Genomic DNA, 21,419 nt, shown 5'->3' on the forward strand with positions numbered 1-21,419 from the left:
TCCAGGGAGAGCTGGACTTGTGCTCTTCACTGGGTCTTTGATCTGGTGCACACTTATCTGCTGTGCCACTGTCTCGCCTTTTCCCTTGTTCTGGTTGTTCTGCTGGGATTTTCTTCGCAATGTTCCTGTAGCGTCATGGGCACTGAGGTGACTGCTGAGGCACCACGGCGTATGGTTTAGGCGTGGGCATGGGCATGGACTTTCCTGAGCAAGCGAAAATAAATCAAAACCTCGGAGTAAATGTAGTACAGAGTTTAGGAAGCCATCTTTGTGTCTTGTGTCAAATAACTTCATTATAGTCAGTATTCTAGTGCTTTTTATCTACCTCGAGGTACTTACGTAGCTAAATATACCCATTATCTGAGAAACACAAAGGTCCTTTGCCTCTGTACCTCTTCTTATCTCCCAGACCACATACAGGAAACTGAGCCAGAGCAAGATTAAAGGTGTTTCAGTTGCCTGAAGTACTGCTGTTTGTGCTACTGCAGCTGCAGTTGCGCTGGTCACTTTGGCTGGGTATGACACCCTGGGCTGGTTTGTCCAGGCTGTTGTAGCCTCTAACAAAATAGAGAACTGACCTCCATCTCTGGAGGCGCAGACCAAAACCTTTGCAGCTGAATGATTGTTCCTGTCTGCTGCAGCCGTACATCGTCCCCTGGTTTTCATGTGAGCAATGCTGCAGAAATCCCAGTCCTTTGCCTCAGCTCTTCCTAGTGAAGTGGGTTAAATTGTAATATGTTATGCTGTGCTGAGTCCACAGAAAAGAAGCTAGCCTGTAGTTTGGAGAAAGGCTGACCTTAGAAAGTGCTTTTCACTTTTAAAGAGTATCTGATAAATATTTGTATACATTTTGGCTGAAGTGGTCCGCTTTTATCTGCCTGTCGTGCAAACAGAAAGCTCTTCTGTCTTCACACGGCACGAAGGGAAGGTATGGCACAGTATGGAGACATAGCTGTACTACCTGAAAAGAAATTAATTACACTGATGTCAGTATTTTTTTCCGTGTGGAGGGAGGAGGAAATATAGTATAATACATTATGACTTGGATATGGGCAACCAGGGTTCCCTAGTGCATTTTTGTAATGCAGGGGAAAAGACAATGTGCTATTAAGAACTGGATTTGTTTTCAGTCTGTGCAGGATCACCCATAGCAACTACATATGCAAATAAATTTTTGGTATAGAAATGGCCTTTGTGGAGTGCTGCAGTCAGTATTTGGACTTTTATTTCTACGAGGCTCTAATACAACCCAGTTGCATAGTGGATGTGAAGATGAGAAGATGAAATTGCTTTTACTTGCTTAGAAAGTGCTCGTCTTTCATCTTGTTAGGAATACTGGATCAGGTCTTGTGCTTTTTTATATTTAGCTGGGTTTTAGCATGTTAATTTAGCCTTGCTGCGTTAGTCCTGTTGCACTGAGCTTGTCTGGTCATGTTTGATAAACACGAGAAGGTGAATTTATGCTGTCGTTGTAAACTAAGCTCAGATAGCTTATTGTCATTTTTTAACACTGCAGATCTAGGAAGATCTCAAATCCCATGCAGGAGCCTGGGGAGGCTGACACACAGGGTCTCAGTAGAGGATAGATTTTCCCTTCTCTAATTGGTGATCTCAATTATCGATGTTTATACAATCACTTAAAGAAATCCTGTAATTCTATAATTTGACCCCAAGTTACAGACTGTGTGTGTATTTTCCTGATCTGTTTAAGAAGCAGCAACGCGAGGATCATTTTGATGGTTCTTCTGTTTGGCAACAGAAAGGAAAGAAAAAAATCAGGAAAGGCTGAAAAGTTGCATTACTGACCCTGATATTCTCTTGCAGTCATCAGGGTATTGTGTTTATGGAGATATTTTAAAAAAAGGGGAAGGGATTCTGCAAAAAAAAAAGCATGGAACAAGATATTTATAAAAAGAAAAAGAAAAAAAAATCATTATACCTAGTCGATAATCTTTGTCTGACTGAGTTTGATGATAAACTGAGCCTTGTGAGTGAAACCAAATAATCAGACCTGCCAAATATTGTTCCTATTCATGTTGTGTATGTTTAACGTCACACAGAGGCCTTTTTCCCGCTGAACTCCCTGGCATAAGTTCTCTGGGTAGGAGTTGAATCCACCCCAGGACAGAGGACCCATGCTCCTAAGCTCCACATTAAGCCTGGTCCTAAGACTGGTTGGAAAAAAGTAGTGGATTTGATTAAAAATATTGAGCCTTCAATATTTGGCTTTATTTCATGTTAGAGACCATGAGGCATTTTTCTCAGAAAATCAGTTTCATAGCCCCTAGCCCAGCATATACTCACTTGAGAGGAGGAAGAGCAGAGCTGTAACCTGCTTTCCCCCTATTTCTTGTGGTTATTCCAGATAATACCTATTTTGAGGCCAACCCAAAAACTCCTTGTGGAGCCGCTAAAAGATTTCAGTGGCAATTTTGTCCAAACCACTGTGTTTTTGTGAAACATTCCAGTTTTCGGAAGATGATGTTTTTCTCTCCAAGACAATTTTCATCAAAAAAAATCTTGCATAGCTCTAATTGTAAGGGCAATTTAAATTACTTACAAGGATTTCTTTGAGCCCCAAGGCCATGAGGCAAGATCTGACAATATTACAATTAATTTCACCCTTCCTGGAGCGGGTCAGGTTACAGTAGTGGCTAAACAGAGCCTGTCTTTGTGCCGCTTTATTTTGGAGAGGTCTTGCCCTGAATGTCTGTCTTGTCCTCAAAAAGGGCAAATAAAAAATCATCTTTCAGACTGTCTCTGATTTTATTGGTCTGTTTTATTTACATATATTTACAATACAGCATCTTCTTCAATGGCTCTTCATCTAGGAGTTGCTAAAATACAGATGGGTACTGTTGTTTTGGGGAGGATCAGCATGTTTTATGGTGTAGCCCAAGTGCCAGAGACTTCTTCTTCTCAATCTCAGGCGTTTGGAGCTTTCTATGATATTTTGGAGGTTTGCTGGTCCATCTTAAGCAGCCTAAAAACAAACAAAAAAGAAGACTGGAAACCAAACTCCTTGATTTTCCTCCCCACCAGCCCAATGTGTACAGGTGTTATTTTGGGGGAAATGAGTGTAAAGGTCTGTAGATGTAGGAGGAAAGAAGGGAAATAATTGTACACTTGTGTTATGAACCTGTGGTATGAAATGATTTCTAGCTGTCGTGGAGTGGGTTGAGTGTAACTAGGTCAGAAAACTGACAAATGAAATTGTGAATCAGTCATCTTTATTGTGATTTTCTGAAAGAGAAAATGGAACTTTTGTCGTGTGGAGCAAGTGTGTTTAAAAGTCTTGTCTGGCCGTGTTTTACTTCAAAACCCGAAGCTTCTGGTGGTCGAATGTCCTTAAAACATTTTCCTGTGTTTGCGCAGCCATGGGAGCTGGTCAGGTGTAAGGGGTGAAATAAGGAAACAGGCAAACATTTCAGAAACCATTTAATGTCTGAGGTCATCTCCAAGGTACGGTGAGATTCCCTTACGCCATAAGGCCTTTAATTATAAGGGAAATCCTGTTTAAAGGCCTATAATGTTTCTGTGGTTGTAATAAAATATCCTGCATAACCACGCAGTAAAATCTCAGTGGGCAAATCTCAATCTCTTACTCATTTTGTTCTTCTTTTACTTTAATGCCCAGCTGTTGTTGATATTCCTTAAACAAATCCTCTTCTGCTATTTTCAGTTTGTGTCAATGGGGAGCCAAGAAAAGGAGGATCAATTAGGGATCTTTTGGAGCTTCATCAGGTTGTAATGGCATGAAATGGCTCAACTCTGGGCAAAACTTCAAGCAGGTTTTTATCTGCCAGCTGTGCTACCAGCAACTTGAAAAGTGAATTAAGGTGAAGAATTTGAAATATTTGAGTAGTGAAAGGTCCGGCTGGTTGTGGTAGGAATTATTCAAGAAAACAAAAAATAGTGATAAAAATAATTACAGAATTACAAACAAAGTGTGGGTTCTGGAAGAGGGACAGGCAATGCCTGTGGCCTGTGTGCGATGGATTTGTTCCCTGTCCTGGGCTCTTGTTCACCCACATGAAAAGCCGTCTCTACCCATATGCAGTCCCCTTCTCCTGCCCCCGCTTCCCATGGGCACTGGGTCTTCTCCTCCCCTTCACACAGACTGAGCACTGAGCCTTTGCTTTTACCCCACTGAGACATCCCAGGGCTGGGACCTGACACCATGTGTTGGACCTCTGCTTGTCCCTCAAAATCTCTGCCCCACCCAGTGGGTTCCTTCCTCATCACCCCCCATGTATCTTCAGGTCTTAGAATCACAGAATATTTTGGGTCGAAGGAACCGTCCCAGCTCCCTCAGTGCCACCCCTGCCATGAGCAGGGACATCTTCACCAGCTCAGGTTGCTCAGAGCCCCGTCCAGCCTGGCCTGGGATGTCTCCAGGGATGGTTCATCCACCACCTCTCTGGCCAACCTGGGCCAGGCTCTCACCACCCTCCGGGGCAACAATTTCTTCCTCGTGTCCAACCTGAATCTCCCCTTCTTCAGTTTAAAAGCATCACCCCTTGTCCTGTCACAACAGGCCCTGCTCAAAAGTCTGTCCCCATCTTTCTTATCAGCCCCTTTTAAGCACAGAAAGGCCCCAACAAGGTCTCCCCGGAGCTTCTCTTCTCCCAGCTGAACACCCCAACTCTCTCAGCCTGTCTTCCCAGCAGAGCTGTTCCAGCCTCGAATCATCTTAGTGGCTTCCCACGGACCCTCTTTCGACATGTCCATGTCTTTCCTGTACTGAGGGCATCTTCTGATTTCATAAGTGGTTCAGTGAGGATGGGTTGTTTCTCCTTCCACCTTTAGTGTCCTACCTCCTTTGGGCTGACCCAGTGTCCATGCTGGGAACAAGCTCCTCCGGTCCGGGGCGGGGTGGGGATGAGTATGGGCATGCTTCAGGTGTCCCCATGCTCAAACGCATCTCTCCTATGAAGACCCCCTGAAAATCAGCAAAGGGCCACCCAATACCATTGGCAGCCACACTGTCATCAGCCATCATCCAAAGCGTTGTGAGCAAAAGCCTGGTGATGAAGGGGCTGTGAAAGCCCACGTGAAGCTGGAGGGAACAATCCCCACCCTGAAATAACTGTGCGGCTCCTTGTTGCAAGGATGTGTCAATCACACCAGCCTCAACTTAAGAGTTTACCCTGGGCTTCTGCAACCTTTAGAACCACTGGGTTTGGTCTTGGGGCAAGTGTTTATTCAGTCTAGTAAAAACATTAAAAATGGGAATAAATCTGTATTGACCCAAGGTGCTTTCACTACTGCAATATGGTGTTAAACCTTCAGAATGACTTTTCCTATAAAGAAAACATCGTTGTGCAGCCACCTGTAGGTAGTTACCTACTCAATCACAATTTGTGTTACTTCATCACAAAATCATTAAGTGTGAGGAAGAAGATTATAAGGTGTTAGATTATTTATCCTGATAATTAGAAACACACATGAGGGTCTAGCTCTAGCCGGTCAAAGCAATAACCCTGGGCGGCTTCAAATACTGTAAAAGGAGTTAATCATAGATTTCAGAATGTGTCAGGTTTATTGATCTTGTTAACAGGAAAATATGTGTGGTTACCTCGGTGGGGAAGAAAAGCAGTTATCATCTGACCTGTGATTCGCTGGATGCCATTATTGATGCCTGAGCCAACAGAGGTCCGTGTTAAGCAAAAATTAATCGCAAATGTTACCCTGCCATAGTTTTCCAGGCAAATTTCTCGTGTCAGTAAATTCACTTTAAATAAATAAATTTTCCCTCAGTCCTGATTTTGCTTGAGATGAATGAGCACATTCTTTTGCCACAGTTCTGCCCGGCAATTAGCACCAAGAACACTTTGCAAACTGATCCCTTTTCAAGGTTCACGGCTAGTTTAGAGATTCGGAGGTTTCAGAGGTGAGAAGAGACCATTGCAGTTCTCCATCCACCCATCCTGGGACAGCACAGGCTGTAGTACTTCTCTCCATTATGTTATGTTCCAAATCTGGTGGGTTTGAATTAAGTAGAGCACATGCTTGGGATAAAAAAAAAAAAAAAAAAGAAAAAGAAAAGAAGTGTTGTGTTGATTTTATCTGTCTTTAATTTCTGAACATGCTTGTGCTGTGTCAAGCCAAATGCCTTTGTAAGATTCTAAATATACAAACATTGTTATTTTTACAACCCAACTCTTGACTTGGCCAAAGCACGTCTGAGAGGTCTCTTTCCCAGGAGCTCCTGGGAATTGCCACCAGCTCCGTTACCTCCTCACATCCTCTGTTGTTTGGGCTTCGCTGCAGCCGTTGCTCTGTTTTGTCTTGGAGGGTGTGAGGCTGGCGGACTTGGAGTCTCTTGGGTCTTTTTCCATGACCGCGTCAGTTCAGTCAACAGCCATGAAGAGATCACAGAGACCTTGTCTTTTACGATTCTTGGATGCAAACTGTCTTGACCCGCCTGTGTGTAAAAGGTCTGGTTTTAGTAGCTGCTCTCTAATGTCTTCTTTAAGTACTTTTGGAATAGAAACTATTTTGTTGTATTTATATGTGGGGTTTTTTTTAAATGCATTTTCTCTTTGTTATTGTTGATAGTTCCGTCCTTTCCATCTTATGAGAAACAAATATGAACTATAGCAGAATCTCCTAATCTTGGACTTAAAAACATTGTAAAAGCCTTTACTGTTTTAAACTATGCTAGTTTCCTTGTGTGATTTTAGCATCTCATGAAAAATTTTAGCATTTATTTAAAATTCCATGGTGTGAATTTTTCCTCCTCAGTAGATGCGTATTAGCCCAGGCAAAAGTAGCAGATGAACATTTGACCTTCCATGAGTGTACTGGCTTTTGCAGATGTGAAAGGAACAGAAGATAACGAGTGAAAATATTATTTTAGGAATGAGAAATGTGAAGGAGTGATCTGGAGAATTTTTGCTTTGCATTGGGAGCCGTGTTTGGGGCAAGAGTTGGCATCGGGAGCTGCGGCTGTTTCTGAGGCTGATCCCCGCTGCTTGGGGATAAACCCACAGCTTTCTGTAAAGCTGCTCTGTGTTTTTCCTTAGTGTGAATAACACAGGCATGTTACCCCATCCTTGGAATATAAGGCGTTTTTGTGAGACAAAATAGGCAATCGTGGTTTTGCTGAAATAAAGTTCCTCAGCTGTATAAAGGGAGCAATGGTTTTTAAATACCAGTGTTTCCTTTGATTTTTGTCTCTCACACACTGTGCATAAACAGCTTTGCTGCATGGATGGTATGTGTGCATGCCTTTTTAAATGATGTTTAGCTTAACACTCATCTAATTTTTTATGCAGTTGTAAAATGCATGTTATACATTACCAGACTGCGATAAGAGTTAGTATTGATACAAACCAGCATTTTACCTACTCAAAGATAAAAACCAGCTTTTAGATTTGATAAAGTACAACTGCAAAAGTATGCCGAGACAGACTATTAATACAAGGTTCTAGAAACAGTTCTATTATCTTAAATAATATTTTTTCAGTGAGAGAATGCCTTAATATAATACATAGCATGCATATAACTTTATCAGTACCTATTAATTTCAGAAGTACAGATGAAACGTTGGTGTCACACCCACCACGTCTTGCAGAGACAGGTAGGAAGTCCGGCAGACACGGCTGCACTTTGGTGCTGAGAAACGGTACAGATGGATGTTCTGAGTACCCGAAATAGCACTTGCATCAAAGTGCCCAAGTAATCCTGTATAAAATATCTTAGACATTCATCATCCATTCACAGTGGCAATTTAGTGTAGTTACTTCTAACACAAAATTCAATCAAATTGCTATTCTCAATTGCTGACACATTGGAATAATAAAACTATATAAAGCAATCGGGATTGTTTTATTAGTGGATAGATATCAATAAATTGCTTATTATGCAAACTTAGACAAGTCAAGAAAAATGTGTACCTTTTCCTTCTTCTGCCGCTTGAATCACAGAAAATGTGGTGTTGGTTATGGAGGGAGGAAAGTGGGTTTTTTCCCCTGGAATACCAATTATTGGCTGTAAATGAGCTGCAAAGTGGCATTATCCTACATGTTTTCTACAAACATCTTACTAACCAGGTGGGCTTTTCTTGGAGTTGCTCACACAAACGCTTTAAGCTTGTAGTGTTTCAAACTGGTTGACCTTGCAAAATGTTTCCATCTTTATTTACTGTGAAAAGAAATACAAAAATTAGAGGTCAGAATTTACTTAAATAATTTCTTTAATACCACTGCCAGAAAATAGGCAGGAAGATGTGTTGCAATGTGCTCACGCTTTTGGGGTAGCAGGAGGAAAAGGCAGCATATACCCTTTTTTTTTCGGAAGGGATTTGGCCCATTTCTGAGTAGAAAACTGCGATTTTTACAGTTCTCCCTTCAAATCAGGATTTTCAGAGTTTAGGGCTAGGCATCCTTCTCCTGGCTAACCAAAATGTCAATATTTTGGTCCCAAGGCAGTTACTGAAGTGTGGTTGCTTCACCCTGATCGGTGCAGCCTGGGTAGGGAGGCAAAATGCTTTTAAAGAAAACAAGTTCTCCTTCCCTTATCCGATTACCAGTAGGGAATGGATGGACAGATCTTAATTTTCACTGAAGCGTATTTTCACTCGTGTTTGTTGTCTTAAGAATGAGTTTCTTATCTCAAAAGTGATCTTTTTCACAAGACATTCTCTGTTTAATATAACTTGCGATACCCTTTAAAGCAGACTGGCTATTCCCAGCTGAGGATCCTCTATTTATGTGTGTCTGGCAGGCGCAGAATTTATGACAGACCTGCAAGTTACGTGAACTTTAAATGTTTTCATAGTTGTTAAATTTGACCAACTATTTCAATAAGACTAACTACTTAAAATGGGTTTGGACTTTACCAGCTACCCCCAGCCAAAGTTTGACCATTATGCTCATAAACCCAGCAACCTCCAGACTGCTCATCAGCAGAGAAAAACACCGTGTTCTTACCTTGAAATAATTCCTAGGAAGGCCATTTGAAAAATATACTTTCCACTAGATTTTTTAAAGGAGTCTGGAATTTCAGATAATCTTTTTCCGTCTAGTCCTTACTTTGTAAGGCCTGTCCCACCAAAGGGAACCACAGATGTGCGTTTCAGGGCAGGAGTTACCGTATCAAGAGGATCCAAGCTCCATGCGTGTAAAATCAGCTATCTACAACTAATTATGGTTATCTGACTGGATATTGGGGCATCTGACAGTGATGCAAAATGCTGAGGACGTGCAGGGCCCATGTTGGGTACTGGTGTGCTGAAGGCCATACCTGCTGGGCGCTCTAGCATCTCTCGGAGTCAAGCTCAGCAACTGGGCTGATGGTTTTAAACTAAAGGAGAGAGATTCAGGCTGGACACGAGGAAGAAATTGTTGCCCCTGAGGGTGGTGAGAGCCTGGCCCAGGTTGGCCAGAGAGGTGGTGGATGAACCATCCCTGGAGACATCCCAGGCCAGGCTGGACGGGGCTCTGAGCAACGTGAGCTGGTGAAGATGTCCCTGCTCATGGCAGGGGTGGCACTGGGGGGGCTGGGAAGGTCCCTCCAACCCAAACCATCCTGTGATTCTATGGCTAATTTTTGCAGTTACTTTGAGCTTATGGTGGTGGCTGTTACTTTTGTAGCAATTGTGGACTACAGGAGTTATTGATGGGTGCAAATTTTTGGTCAAATAATACTTTAAACAAGCTAACATTATAGGTATTAATTTTAATTAACTTGTGCTGAGGCATGTGTTTCACTTTTAATTCAAGTGTCGGATTTGTGAAGTCTGTTTTTCATCATGCTGAAGGTTAAAATATTAGGTCATGAGAAGAAAGACCTATTTGAGTCATATAAGACAAATTAAATGTTAGAAGGAAGGAGAGGGGAGGGAGGAGCAGAAATAAAGCTGTGACTTCAGAAAATAAGGTAAAGCAGGAAAGAGTTAGTGAGAGATAAAATGAGCTGCAGAAGTTCTGAAACTCATTTTGTAGTGTTCAGTATTGACTCTTGGTGCTTACAAGTTTTTCTGTCAGTCAGGAATAGTTCAAAGCTGTATTTGCAGGATATTGCCTTCATGGGCAAAGAACAATCTGCAACAGTTTTATCAGGGAATAAACCAGGTCTTTAAGACACATTGCTGGAGAATTGGGAGGCTTAGATGTGTTTCTATAGGAGAGAGAGAAAAAGAAATACATAGAACGGAAAAATAGCTTGAAAATGAAGATACTTTCCCATTTTTTAAGTCATCTATGTGTTAATGCGATAAAAAAATTGTCTTTTGCTTTACATGAAATGTTTTCATTGTTGATGTTCTCACTTGTGAGTGTGGCTTATTTCCTGTATATTCCAGAAGACTTGACTGTCCCATTGCAAAGGTAGGTGTGCATCACACAGTAGCAAGAAAAATCTCTTTTGCTGAACACTTGAGCCGTTTTAGTTGTAAACAGTGAATAAGCAGTTGTCAGACAGGCATCATTAGCAATGCTAACTGGAAAATTTAAAATGTTAGTTTTTCCTTAAAAAAAGGACATCTGACGAAAGAGACTTAATGTAAGGCAAACAGAAAGGTGTTACTTAAACGCTTGTTGTTATTCTCACCCTCTTCTAATCACAGAGGTTCAAAGTACCCTTGTCCCTGCTGTTTTCTCAAACCAATGCTCCTTGGAGGACCCAGCTCCTTATGCATTAAAGCCTGAGTAAAAGTAGAGAGACCTTCTCATGTGGTATCCGTTGCACGAACACTTGCTCTGTGGCCCCTTATGCTTGTAAAGAGGCAGTAAAATATTTGAGAATAAAACCCTTAACATTCAGATGAAGCCATGTGAAAGGTGACTCAACCTTCACCGTGTTTCTCTTATATTTAAAGTTTCTTTTTTGAAAAGATATCACAGAGGTGCACTTCTCTGTGTATGAGAGGGAACAATGTCAGATATGTGGGGGAGATGCACAGTGTAATTTGCAATTTATTGTATTGCGTGATGAAATAACTTCCACAACTTCATGACTAAATAATGAATAAATTCCTTAGTATTGGGGATTTTTATCTGATTAGAGACTGAATACAATCTGGAGTATGTCCTTTGTGAGATGACCTATTTGTAGTACTATGTATATCCTCCTTGAGAGGCAGAAGAGTGTGTTATTCTCCCATTCCTGTGTGGAAAAGTTGCTCTCTCGCTGTATAGGAGCTGGATTTGGATGTGACACAGTCTGGTCCCGTCTGTCCGCCCCCAAAATCTGTCAGTCCAAGGGCCTGAGCCCTGGTGGGGCAGGGGGGAGTCTGGTATCGCTCAGGGCAGAGCAGCTGCAGCCGATTTATGGGGTGAAGCTGATGATCGTTCCATCAAAAACTCCTTATCTGGAGGTTAATGCCCGATGAGAGGTGGATAAGGAACGTGTGTGTGAGATCATTGCAGCTCTGTGAGGGAATCCAGGAGGAGGGAGTGTGTTTTTCTGTGCACTACAAAGGTTTGATACAAGAGGCAACGTTTAGCACTTGTAATCTTATCCTGCTTGACTGCTCCTCAAAAACATTTTCCATTTTTTCTTTTTCTTCTGCATCAAAAAACTTGGACGGAGCAACCTTCCAAACATAACCTCAAAATAGCTTTGTCAAACAAAACATAAGTGCAAGAAGTTTCCTGCCATTTCCATAACTACGAGCATATGATTTGCAGTTCATCTTGAATAATGATGTAAGAAATCTGCCAGGAACGATCCAAACGCCGTTACCGGGGTTGTTTCCTAACCAGCTGCAGCTGCCGAGCAAGCGCCCTCACTCACAGGAATGCTGTGGATTTGCTGGAGGAGTTTTGGTAGGAAAGGGGTTGTTGTGAAGTGTTTAAGAGGAGAAAAAGAGTGAATCTCAGAGGCTAACATCCCAGCTAATGTATTTATTTTTGGTCAAAATTGAGATCAAATTCATGGCCGTTTTTATTGAGCTTTTCTAGGCGGCTTTTGCTTCCCCCAAATGAGTGATTTTGATAGAGACACTAAAACTTTCTTATGATGACGAAGAAAAACACACAGTAATTGCCTCGGTGCATCCTTGCCAAAGATTAATTGCATGAGAGATGTATTTTATTAAGCTTCCCAAACTGTGGATGCTGCCACGCTGCCCAGATGAGGTTAGTAGAAAACACATGTCAGCTCTCACCAGTGATGTTTATGTCTCCGCACGAACCTGCCTCCTTTCAGCGCCGAAATCCTCTAACTAGAAGTGACCAGGGGAGGGGAGTGCAACGATGTGCAGCCCTGAGAAAGGCTCAGCCCGGTACCTTTGGGTAATTGTAGGATTTTTGGGGGGTGAGGGAATTTTGTCTGCCCCGGTTTTAGCAGAGAACGGCCAGAAAGTGGCCTGAGCACTGGCCTGGGCCGCTCGGTGTGTATGGCGTGCTCAGCCATACACAACAGCATCCCAAACTCATGTTCATTTTGGATATTCATCTGTCTCTGGATCAGAGGCCTCGTATTAAACCAGCTCTCAGTCCACAAAGTGAGATAACAGCTAAGAAAGTAGTTACTTAGGCAGATCGTATTTGCTTATTGAGTTGTTTTAAAAAATATTATTATGTTTAGGAACCAGGTGTACCAGTGGTGCTGTGGGACTCTGTAAATTTAATGATGTCAAGGGACAGTGTTATTAGTTTTTTATTTTATGCCTATGCTTTTCTAGTGAACCATTTAAACCCAAGCTGCCCTGCCACTTTAAAGGGGTGTCAAAAGAGCAATAGCTTATGTTGCACAGAACTTTTCCTTAAATTACACAGTGACGTGCAAGTCTGGGCAATTCTCTTCTTTTTGCAAAGTAAAATGCAGCCCTCACATTTCTGAAATATTGTTATGAAACAGAGCCAATATGCTCCCATTTTCAAAGTGAGGCACAAGCAACTGGGGTTTGCTCTTTGGAAAGTATGACAGAATATTATTCATCTGTTTGCTTTAAGGGTTACCTGCCAAGTAAAAACTCTTTTCCTTTTATTCTACATGAAGCTGGAACATGAGTGCAGAACAAAATACAATTTATTTAACAATGTACAAATAATTTATACAGCATTAATGCATGTACAGAGGGTTTATTGGATACATGCAACAATAAAAATAATTTATTGATACACCTTTTAATTAACTGCCAAGTTTTCTAGAGCGTGTTTCTTCTGTGCTGTCTCCCATCAGCATTCAGTATGAACTCAGCTCCCCTAAAGCAACAACCTCAGTAACCCCAGGTTTAGGCTGCAGATTTGTAAGTGCCTGATCCAAATTTTGACCAGGACCCTTTGGGTGCAGCTTTTGCAAGAGCACAAGAGTATGACAGGAGCTGAGCCCTCACAGCAGTTTCTCCTTGGCAGAGAAGGCTCTAAAGCGCTCAGTTGTCTGAATTAGGCAACGTTGGCTGCGTTTTCCCATCAGTACTCTGCTGTTGGATATAAATTATTTAGATGAACTGCTCTGACTAATTTAGTGCTATGGTAGAACATTTTCTTTTTTTTAAGCAAGAAAAAAATGCCTTTTGCTTTGCAAGTGAAAAGAATGTCTGGACAGTCTTCGCACGGAGCCAAAGCTACTCCATCTCCACTTGGTAGATCTCAGAGATAATACAGCATTTATTTTCTTTTGCTCTTCAAAATAGTTAATATTAATAAATCAGTCTGGCTTTGGACACACACCTTAATCCCGTGCGTCTTCCAGTATCACTGAACACTGTGATGTCCTTTCCTGTGCTGCTTTTATTCCTTCTCACTGCCTCTGTGTACACTCCTCTGTTTTACATTGCCGTCAGTTAGAGATTTGGTTACCAAAATAACAATAATCCAATGATCCCATCTAACCAACCCACAGACCTAAGCATAAGTACATATTGTAGTGGGCTGGTGTTGGAACAGGGCTCAGGAGGGAGTGTGATGCTCCTACCTCATGTCTTGGGACGCTCAAAGCATTTTGGACTTTGTCTTCTCCTGTCCTACATCTCTCCTTTGCCCGTTTTTGCTCAAGGTATCAAAGTTAATTCTGTATTTATGATTCTTTCTCATTGAGTAGTCATGCAAATCCTTCTTAAAGCAAATGAAAAGGAAAATCAAAAAAAAAGAGCGAATTGCATGGGGTGTGGTAGAAATGACCACACAATTACAGCATGTCTGGAATATGTATTTTTAATACATTGGATATTATAAAAATAAATACAACATGATCTCACAAGGTTCAGTTTTTCTATTAATTGATTAAATACTTCTAAGTGAACTCATGTTGAATCCTGGTTACAAAGCTTTTGCTAAACTGAGTTCCTGGAACCACTGTTGACATTTGCTGGGAACGTTGTTTAGATTCGGACAATTTCTGAGTAATTTAGAAAAAGACTGGCAAGGAAAAGTCAGCGTGCTGGGAACTAGACTTTGACAGAGAATCTTGCAGAAACGGTTTGTGTTTAGAAACCAGACTCCAGAGATCTGTTTGGATGAGGTGGATACCGTGCAGCCCCTCCAGGTTTAGTGTGAACTGATAAGAAACAAATTGCGAAGGGGTTGTTGTTGCTTTTCCGCAGCTTTGCCTGTTTTGCATGGGGATTCCCAAGAAGCTGCTGCTGTTTCAAGTCAGAAGCAATTAGAAATTCTCCCCAGTTTCGGGCTGCAACAGAAAGGGAGATCAGCCTTGTGATCCACCAGAACCATCACACCGAGGGCAGATGGGAGTTTGGGTCTCAAACCGCTCTGCCTTTTCTGAATGTGATTTTTATTCACCATGAGACCTTTGCACGTGGAGCTGTATCACTTTTTTGCTTTCCTGTTTACCTCTTCAGCATGCCATAGTCAGATGCAGTGAAAGAGAATGTCCCAGAGAGAAGAGAAGGATCTTGCTATGAAGTTAGGAGAACACCGAGGAAGCCATGGGGAACTTGCACTGGCCATTCTTTGCTTTAGGGTTGGTTTATTATTTTGTTACCATTTCAGTATGTGAAAAGCTGCTGGTGACCCAGGGCTGACAGATGTAAATATTGCCAGCACAAACCAGAAGAAAATTAAAGAGGTGAAAATGAACCCAAGCGGTGACAGTGAATTATTTGTCAGTTGTTGGCAATTATTTTTGGGTGCTGTGACTTGATCTCTCCTTCTGGCTCTATCCTGGTGACCCTTGTTGGGACCTTTGCCATTTTAAACTATATTTGAAGGACCGGGTCCTTTTACTCGTACAGGCACTTAATCATACTCAGGTGTACCCAGAGAAACATAAAATATCTTATTATGGTGCTGATCTTTCTGTGCAGCCTCTGCAATCCATAGAAAGATGCTGCTCAGGTTTGGGCTGCATGAAGACCCCGTGCACACCATGTTGGTGCAGGTTCCAGATCAGGTTACGTTAGTGGGTTGATGTGGACACCCTTCAAACCTCTTAGTCTTCTGTAAACTTTGTGCAATCAGATACTTAAAGACACCAGAGAATAGCGTAAATTTAGTCCATGGTACTATTATCATTACATGAAGCCAGAAGTTTTGTCACAGGGGGATCTAAAAGCAGAGGGCAAGCTCCAAGATAAACATTAGAGCTAGAAGTATTTAAAGACCCAAACAGAAAATAGAGTGGAAACCAGATCTGAAAATAAATAATCATAAAACACTACAGTGCTGTGTTATCTGTCACTCATTGAAATCCAGCGCTTTCCTTTTTTTTGGTGTGTAGTCTTCCCTGAAAGGCAGCCAGGGCTTTGCAGGGTGCAGGCGGTGGAAGGAGCGCGAGTCGATCGAGGGGCAGCACCCAGAGCCCGAGACCAGCTCTGCAAAAGCCGGTGTCCCTGGTTTCCACCTGCGGACTGCTTTCCTCACCAGTGGAGGATTTGCACAAGCGATCAAGTCCATCCCCAATCAGCAATGTCTGCAGCTTAGATTGACTTCCATTTCATTAGGACTTAAGCCTGTCTGTAAATTTAAACATAACAATTGCTGAATCAGGTCTAATTTACCTCCTGTTTGACCCAAAGGACCCATCCTTTCTCTATGGGTAGAATTGGATCAGGACCATGAAGCGGGTATGTGTTTGAGCAGTGATGCTGTGATTTGCTCAGAAAAAGCACGCGAGCTATGTGAAACGTGAACTATATGAAAGGAACGGTGATCTCAGCCTCGATGCCAAGAACCCGATAGCTGCATTTTCAGGCCGGCTGCCAGAGGTGGGGAATGTGCCGAAGCCGTACAGGAGCTCTGCAGCTATTGTGGGCTCCGTGTCAGGCTATGGCTCTGGTTTTGGATGGGGCATCTGGCGAGCAGAGGGTGTTGAGCCTCGGCAGCACTCTGGTCAGCGGGAAATGCTCTTAGATGGAGAACTCATGGCTGCCCCCCCAAAACGCTGTGTTGTAGGGAGTGGTGGCTCAAGGAATTGCTGTCTGGCTGGGTGCAGCTTTGGGTGCCCATCAAGGGCCAATGGGATGCCCAGGGTGGTCGTAAATCCTGGATGTAAAGATTTCTATCCTGAGCCTTCTCATAGGAAAGAGCTGCAGGAGTGAAGGAGGGTGAGAGACATCACAGGGAGATGGAGGGGCAAGGGAGGATTTTGTGAGACCCTGAACAGCTGACAAAGGATGATACAGAAACAGAGCTGGGGATGGACTTTTTAGAAGGGCATGTTGTGACAGGACAAGGGTGATGGTTTTAAACTAAGGGAGGGAGATTCAGGCCAGACATGAGGAAGAAATTGTTGCCCCTGAGGGTGGTGAGAGCCTGTCCCAGGTTGGCCAGAGAGGTGGTAGATGCCCCTAATGAAGGCTGGACCGCCTGCCCTCGATGTCTTCATGGTTGTGAGGTGTGTGTGGAAGGAGGTTTCCATCTCTACCATCCCTCTTCCCCACCCCCCATCTTCACAGCCATCAATTATCGCAGTTAATTCTCAGTGTCTGGCTTCTCCCTCTGAGCTGGAAAGCAGTGCTGTGTGAATCCGGGGCGATGCTCGGGAGCTGGTGGCTGGGGAGCACCGGGAGGCATTTGGGGTGTCCTGGAGGGCGATCTCAGCGCTTCTTCCCACTAATCCCATTAGCCAGCCCTGGCCGCTGTGACGGGCGCTGGGGAGCCGGGCTCTAAGCCATGCACACAATGAAAGGGTGACTTCAAAGAGCCTACGTGTAATTTGCATTTCCAAGCTCTCACAGCCAAGGTCTTCAGGAGGGGATGAAAGTGTCTTTTGTTAAACTTAATGGTAGAGTTTATTAAAAAAGCTCTGATTTTTCCCTATTAATGGCATAGTCTGATGCCACTGTTTGGCTTTCGCCAGCTGGGGGAGGATGAATTTTGCAAAAAAAAAAAGGCAGATAAAGTAACCTGTTGCCTACCCAGCTGTGATCATACTTAGGGATATTCCAATATCGTTTTTCCTAGCTTGAGAGCCGTGCAGTAGCTGTCTTGGGTGGATATCGGCATGAATCACAAATAAATTATTAGCAAATTTTCATTAGGCGTCTCCCTTTGCTGGCGCCTGAGCAGAGCCTTTGCAGAAAATGGGTCCCAAGTATCTTCTGACTGGATCCTCAAAGCGAGAAAGTCGAAGGGCTGATGGATGCAGTTGGGTGTGTGTTTCAGTGATCGTGCCTGCACACCCCCCCTCCTCAAAACCTCCGCCGGGCTCTCCGTTGTGTGCGAGCACTTTGCTCTCGATTATCTGCTCAAAATAAGCAGCGACCGCTCTGGCCTTCAGAGGTTTAGTAATTTCCTTTCTTTGCTTTGTTTGAAGAATATTGGCAAATAATTTCACATCTGGATTTATGTATTAAATGTCTCCTATATTGCATAAAGCAAAGCACCTAATGAAATAAATCTGTCTATTTAACTCCTGTCTTAGCTTTGGTTCTGTTTTAGCAATAACTTTTACCACACTCGGGGAAGATTGAGGAAACATTTCCTATTTCAAGGGTATCAGTGCTGGGAGTGGTTTGATTTTCTATATACACTCTAAATTCTGTCTCTGCTCGCATGACTCTTCCTGCTATGTTTGTCAGTATTAAGTACAAGCTTGGTTTAAAAATAGAAAACAGCATGATAGCTGCTTTAAATAAACATAAATCTTTTCTTTCAGGCAGTTTATGTTTTCTCTTCCAATCAAGGCTGGATATATTCCTGAATATAGCCTTCCCCCTCATGCAAAAAGCGTTCCTTTCATACAAGATTAATAAATGAACCTGAAATGCCACTGTTTTTAACAGGAAGCTGAAGTTTTAAAAAATACATATTCACAGTTTTGTTGAATGTAAGGGTATGATCCTTATATTGATACAATCCTTAAATAATCACTTTGGGCTCGCTTGTGAGGTACTGAAAACTACCTGCAGCAGTGTGGGAATCCTTTCAGTTCACAAAGCCCGTGCCCCCCGCGCTACCTATGGGCCAGATAATCCTTTATCACAGGGGCCAGCGGGACGTGGGCTCCTGAACCCGGCGAGTGTCACCCAGAACGAATCGACAAACCCGGCGAGCCCCTTGCGTCGCCCGCTCATAATGCAAGTGCCACCTCCCTGTGGGGATGTTTTGTTGCAAAGTCGCATGTGAAATGTTTCACCCTTTTGTGTTTTGTGATCGGTTTCAGGGACGAGTATGAAGAGGACGGTTTCTGCCAGCCCTACAGGGGGATCGCTTGTGCGCGGTTCATTGGAAACCGAACCATTTATATGGAGTCTTTGCATATGCAAGGGGAAATAGAAAATCAGATTACAGGTAGGTAAAAAAGGCACTTGCTTCTTTCCCAAGAAGCGATCTTATCCCACAAAGCTGCTAGGGTTTTCTAAAATGCAATACTGTTTTTATTTGCTCCTTCTCTTTTGCTGTGAGGTTCCAACACAAAGCTCACCCAGGACCCCAGTGTGGTTGGTGGCAGTGGAAGGAGTCCTCTAAAGAGCAGTGGTCTGAGCAGCTTCTGTGTCTCTGCTGATCCACAAGAAACTAAGAACTGATTTTCCAAGGAGAAGATGTTGTGCATCTACAGCTTCTCAGGGTGGCTCAAAGCCTGGCCACCTTGTGCAGTTGTTGCCCAAGCAGATTTGAAAAGTGAAGGGAGACCAGACTTAGTTGATTCGCAGGTGACTGACACAATTTAGGAGAACCGTAGGTGCTGGGAGAGGCCGCATGTCTTCCAGCATGAGATACTATATGCATAAATAATTCACCACGTCATGTTTTGCCTTTAGATTTAGTAAGGAACCATTTATCATTGGTTTTGTGGGAGATGTGCTGATGGGGGTGCTGAATTCAAGCTGAAACCTCATAAATATCATGATATTCCTCTGTTTTTTTTATATACATTAACCTCATCCAAACCCTAGCCAGTAATCATCTTGTCTATATTCAGAATTTCTCTCGCTGTCAGAATATTCAAAGTTTATCTTCACCCTGGAGTGTTCTTCCTTTGTTTTGTAAACACTGTCAGCGTTGTGAAAAAAGACTTCACAGGAAAGCCAATGATTTCTATATAGCCAACAGTTCATAATCTTATGGCATTTTGTTTGAAAAGTCATTTGGAATATTATGAAAGCTGTCATCTTCCACAAGGGTACCGGTACTGTCATTCTGCAGCCTGCAGGAACTGCCGTTTTTAACTGTTGGGTAAAAGGCGTCCAAATATTATATGATTTTGCAAACCATTATAAATTATTTGGGGGAAAAAAAAAACCCTATATTAAGGTTTGGAGGTTTGGTAACATACTTAACATTAATCCCACGTTGAAAACCAGATGTATTTTCTCTGTCAGCGAAATCAGCATTGTTAATAACTTCTAATGTAATTAGTGCTCTGTATTTCTGGAAGGCCCGTTCATCACCTGAACATCTGACAATAATAGTCTCAATGAGAAGTGAAGGTTATACTGGGAAGGCAAGAGCACCGGAATAAAATTCCCACTGGATTAAGTGAAATCTCTGTATATTTTGCAGCTGCCTTCACCATGATTGGCACTTCCAGCCATTTGTCAGATAAATGCTCCCAGTTTGCGATCCCCTCGCTGTGCCATTACGCCTTCCCCTACTGCGACGAGACCTCGTCGGCTCCCAAACCACGAGACCTGTGCCGGGACGAATGTGAAATCCTGGAGAACGTCCTGTGTCAGACAGAGTATATTTTTGCAAGGTCTAATCCCATGATTCTGATGAGATTAAAGCTGCCCAACTGCGAAGATCTTCCCCAGCCAGACAGCCCCGAAGCTGTCAATTGTATCAGGATTGGGATCCCAATGGCAGACCCCATAAATAAAAGTAAGTGAAAACCGACTGTGCCTCTGTGCAAAAGGTACCGCTGTGAAAAGGATGGCTGGAAGGGTCCGTGCATCAGCATTGGAGCTGGTGCTGGGCTTTGAAAGCTCGCAGACGCTGCGCTCTCCAGTCTCCCCGCTCCCACACTGCTCCCCTAGCTGGTCCAGAGCGGGTAGAAATTCAGAAATACTTTCTCATTTTGTTTCCTTAGCCACCTATGGGCTCACACTAAACACTGTTTATTGGTTTCAGGTCTTTTCTAATTAATGGGAAGTAGAAAGCAGTGACAGTGAAAGCATTTGAATACTGAGGAGCATCGATAGGTGCTCCGTGTCCTGCAGCAAAACCATGCGTGCAGTATGGGGGTGCTTGTCAGAAGGAACATTTGTAGGGGCCAGGGCTGGCCCTGCCTAATACAGTCTAATTTTAGACATTGGCTGAGCTCAGTCTTTGATCAGGCCTGTTCACAGCCCTTACACATCTGAATAGTCAAATATAAAACATGGCTCCCACAAATTCTCTACCTTCATATGAAAATAATGGCTGCAATTCGGGTTCCCACTGTAGTTTTTACTTCCTTTGTGTATCTTATATTAAAAACGCTTGGCATAAGCTGTTTTCATTACAGAAGCATAAGCTTTAAATCCCCCCAGGAATGTGAATGCAAAGCAGGCCCTGCATTACAGCCGCAGCAAATTGGGATCCCGTGCTCCCAACCTGGGCTCCCCCGCGCACCGTGCTGCAGCCGTTTGCCTCACTGCCGCCTTTGGATTTGTATGGGGTTTTTTATTGTTTTGTTTTGGATTTTTTACAGATCACAAATGCTACAACAGCACGGGAGTGGATTACCGGGGCACAGTGAGTGTGACGCGGTCAGGGCGGCAGTGCCAGCCCTGGAACTCGCAGTACCCGCACACTCACACCTTCACCGCCGTCCGCTACCCCGAGCTCAACGGGGGACACTCCTACTGCCGCAACCCCGGCAACCAGAAGGACGCCCCGTGGTGCTTCACCTTAGATGAGAACTTTAAGTCTGAGCTTTGTGATGTCCCGGCATGTGGTAATTACTGATCTTCTTTATCTTTCATTTTGCAACCCTTTTGTCACGTCCCTACAGCTGTCCTGCAAAACAGGAGCTCCAGGGAGCTCCGAAGTGTCTTTTTTGCATCCCTGAAAAGCAAGCCGTAGGAAATGCTAACTATGGTGTTTGCAGCTATAGCTGCAGCATCCTCGCCCCCAGGAGACCTT

At 43.2% G+C, this 21,419-nt stretch overlaps 1 protein-coding gene across 1 annotated transcript in view; it reads left to right on the forward strand.

Annotated features, from left to right (window-relative positions):
• Nucleotides 1-21,419, forward strand: part of ROR1 (receptor tyrosine kinase like orphan receptor 1) — a gene marked incomplete at its 3' end in the record, with an annotated part of 50,640 nt that overhangs the window by 20,300 nt on the left and 8,921 nt on the right. Inside the window, exons 4-6 of the mRNA XM_080348997.1 lie at nucleotides 18,517-18,644; nucleotides 19,857-20,174; nucleotides 20,986-21,231. Coding sequence (XP_080205123.1) covers nucleotides 18,517-18,644; nucleotides 19,857-20,174; nucleotides 20,986-21,231 — 692 coding nt within the window. The remainder of the gene's footprint in view (nucleotides 1-18,516; nucleotides 18,645-19,856; nucleotides 20,175-20,985; nucleotides 21,232-21,419) is intronic.

This window comes from Nesoenas mayeri, assembly GCF_963082525.1.
Source record: "Nesoenas mayeri genome assembly, chromosome: 8".
NCBI lineage: Eukaryota > Metazoa > Chordata > Aves > Columbiformes > Columbidae > Nesoenas > Nesoenas mayeri.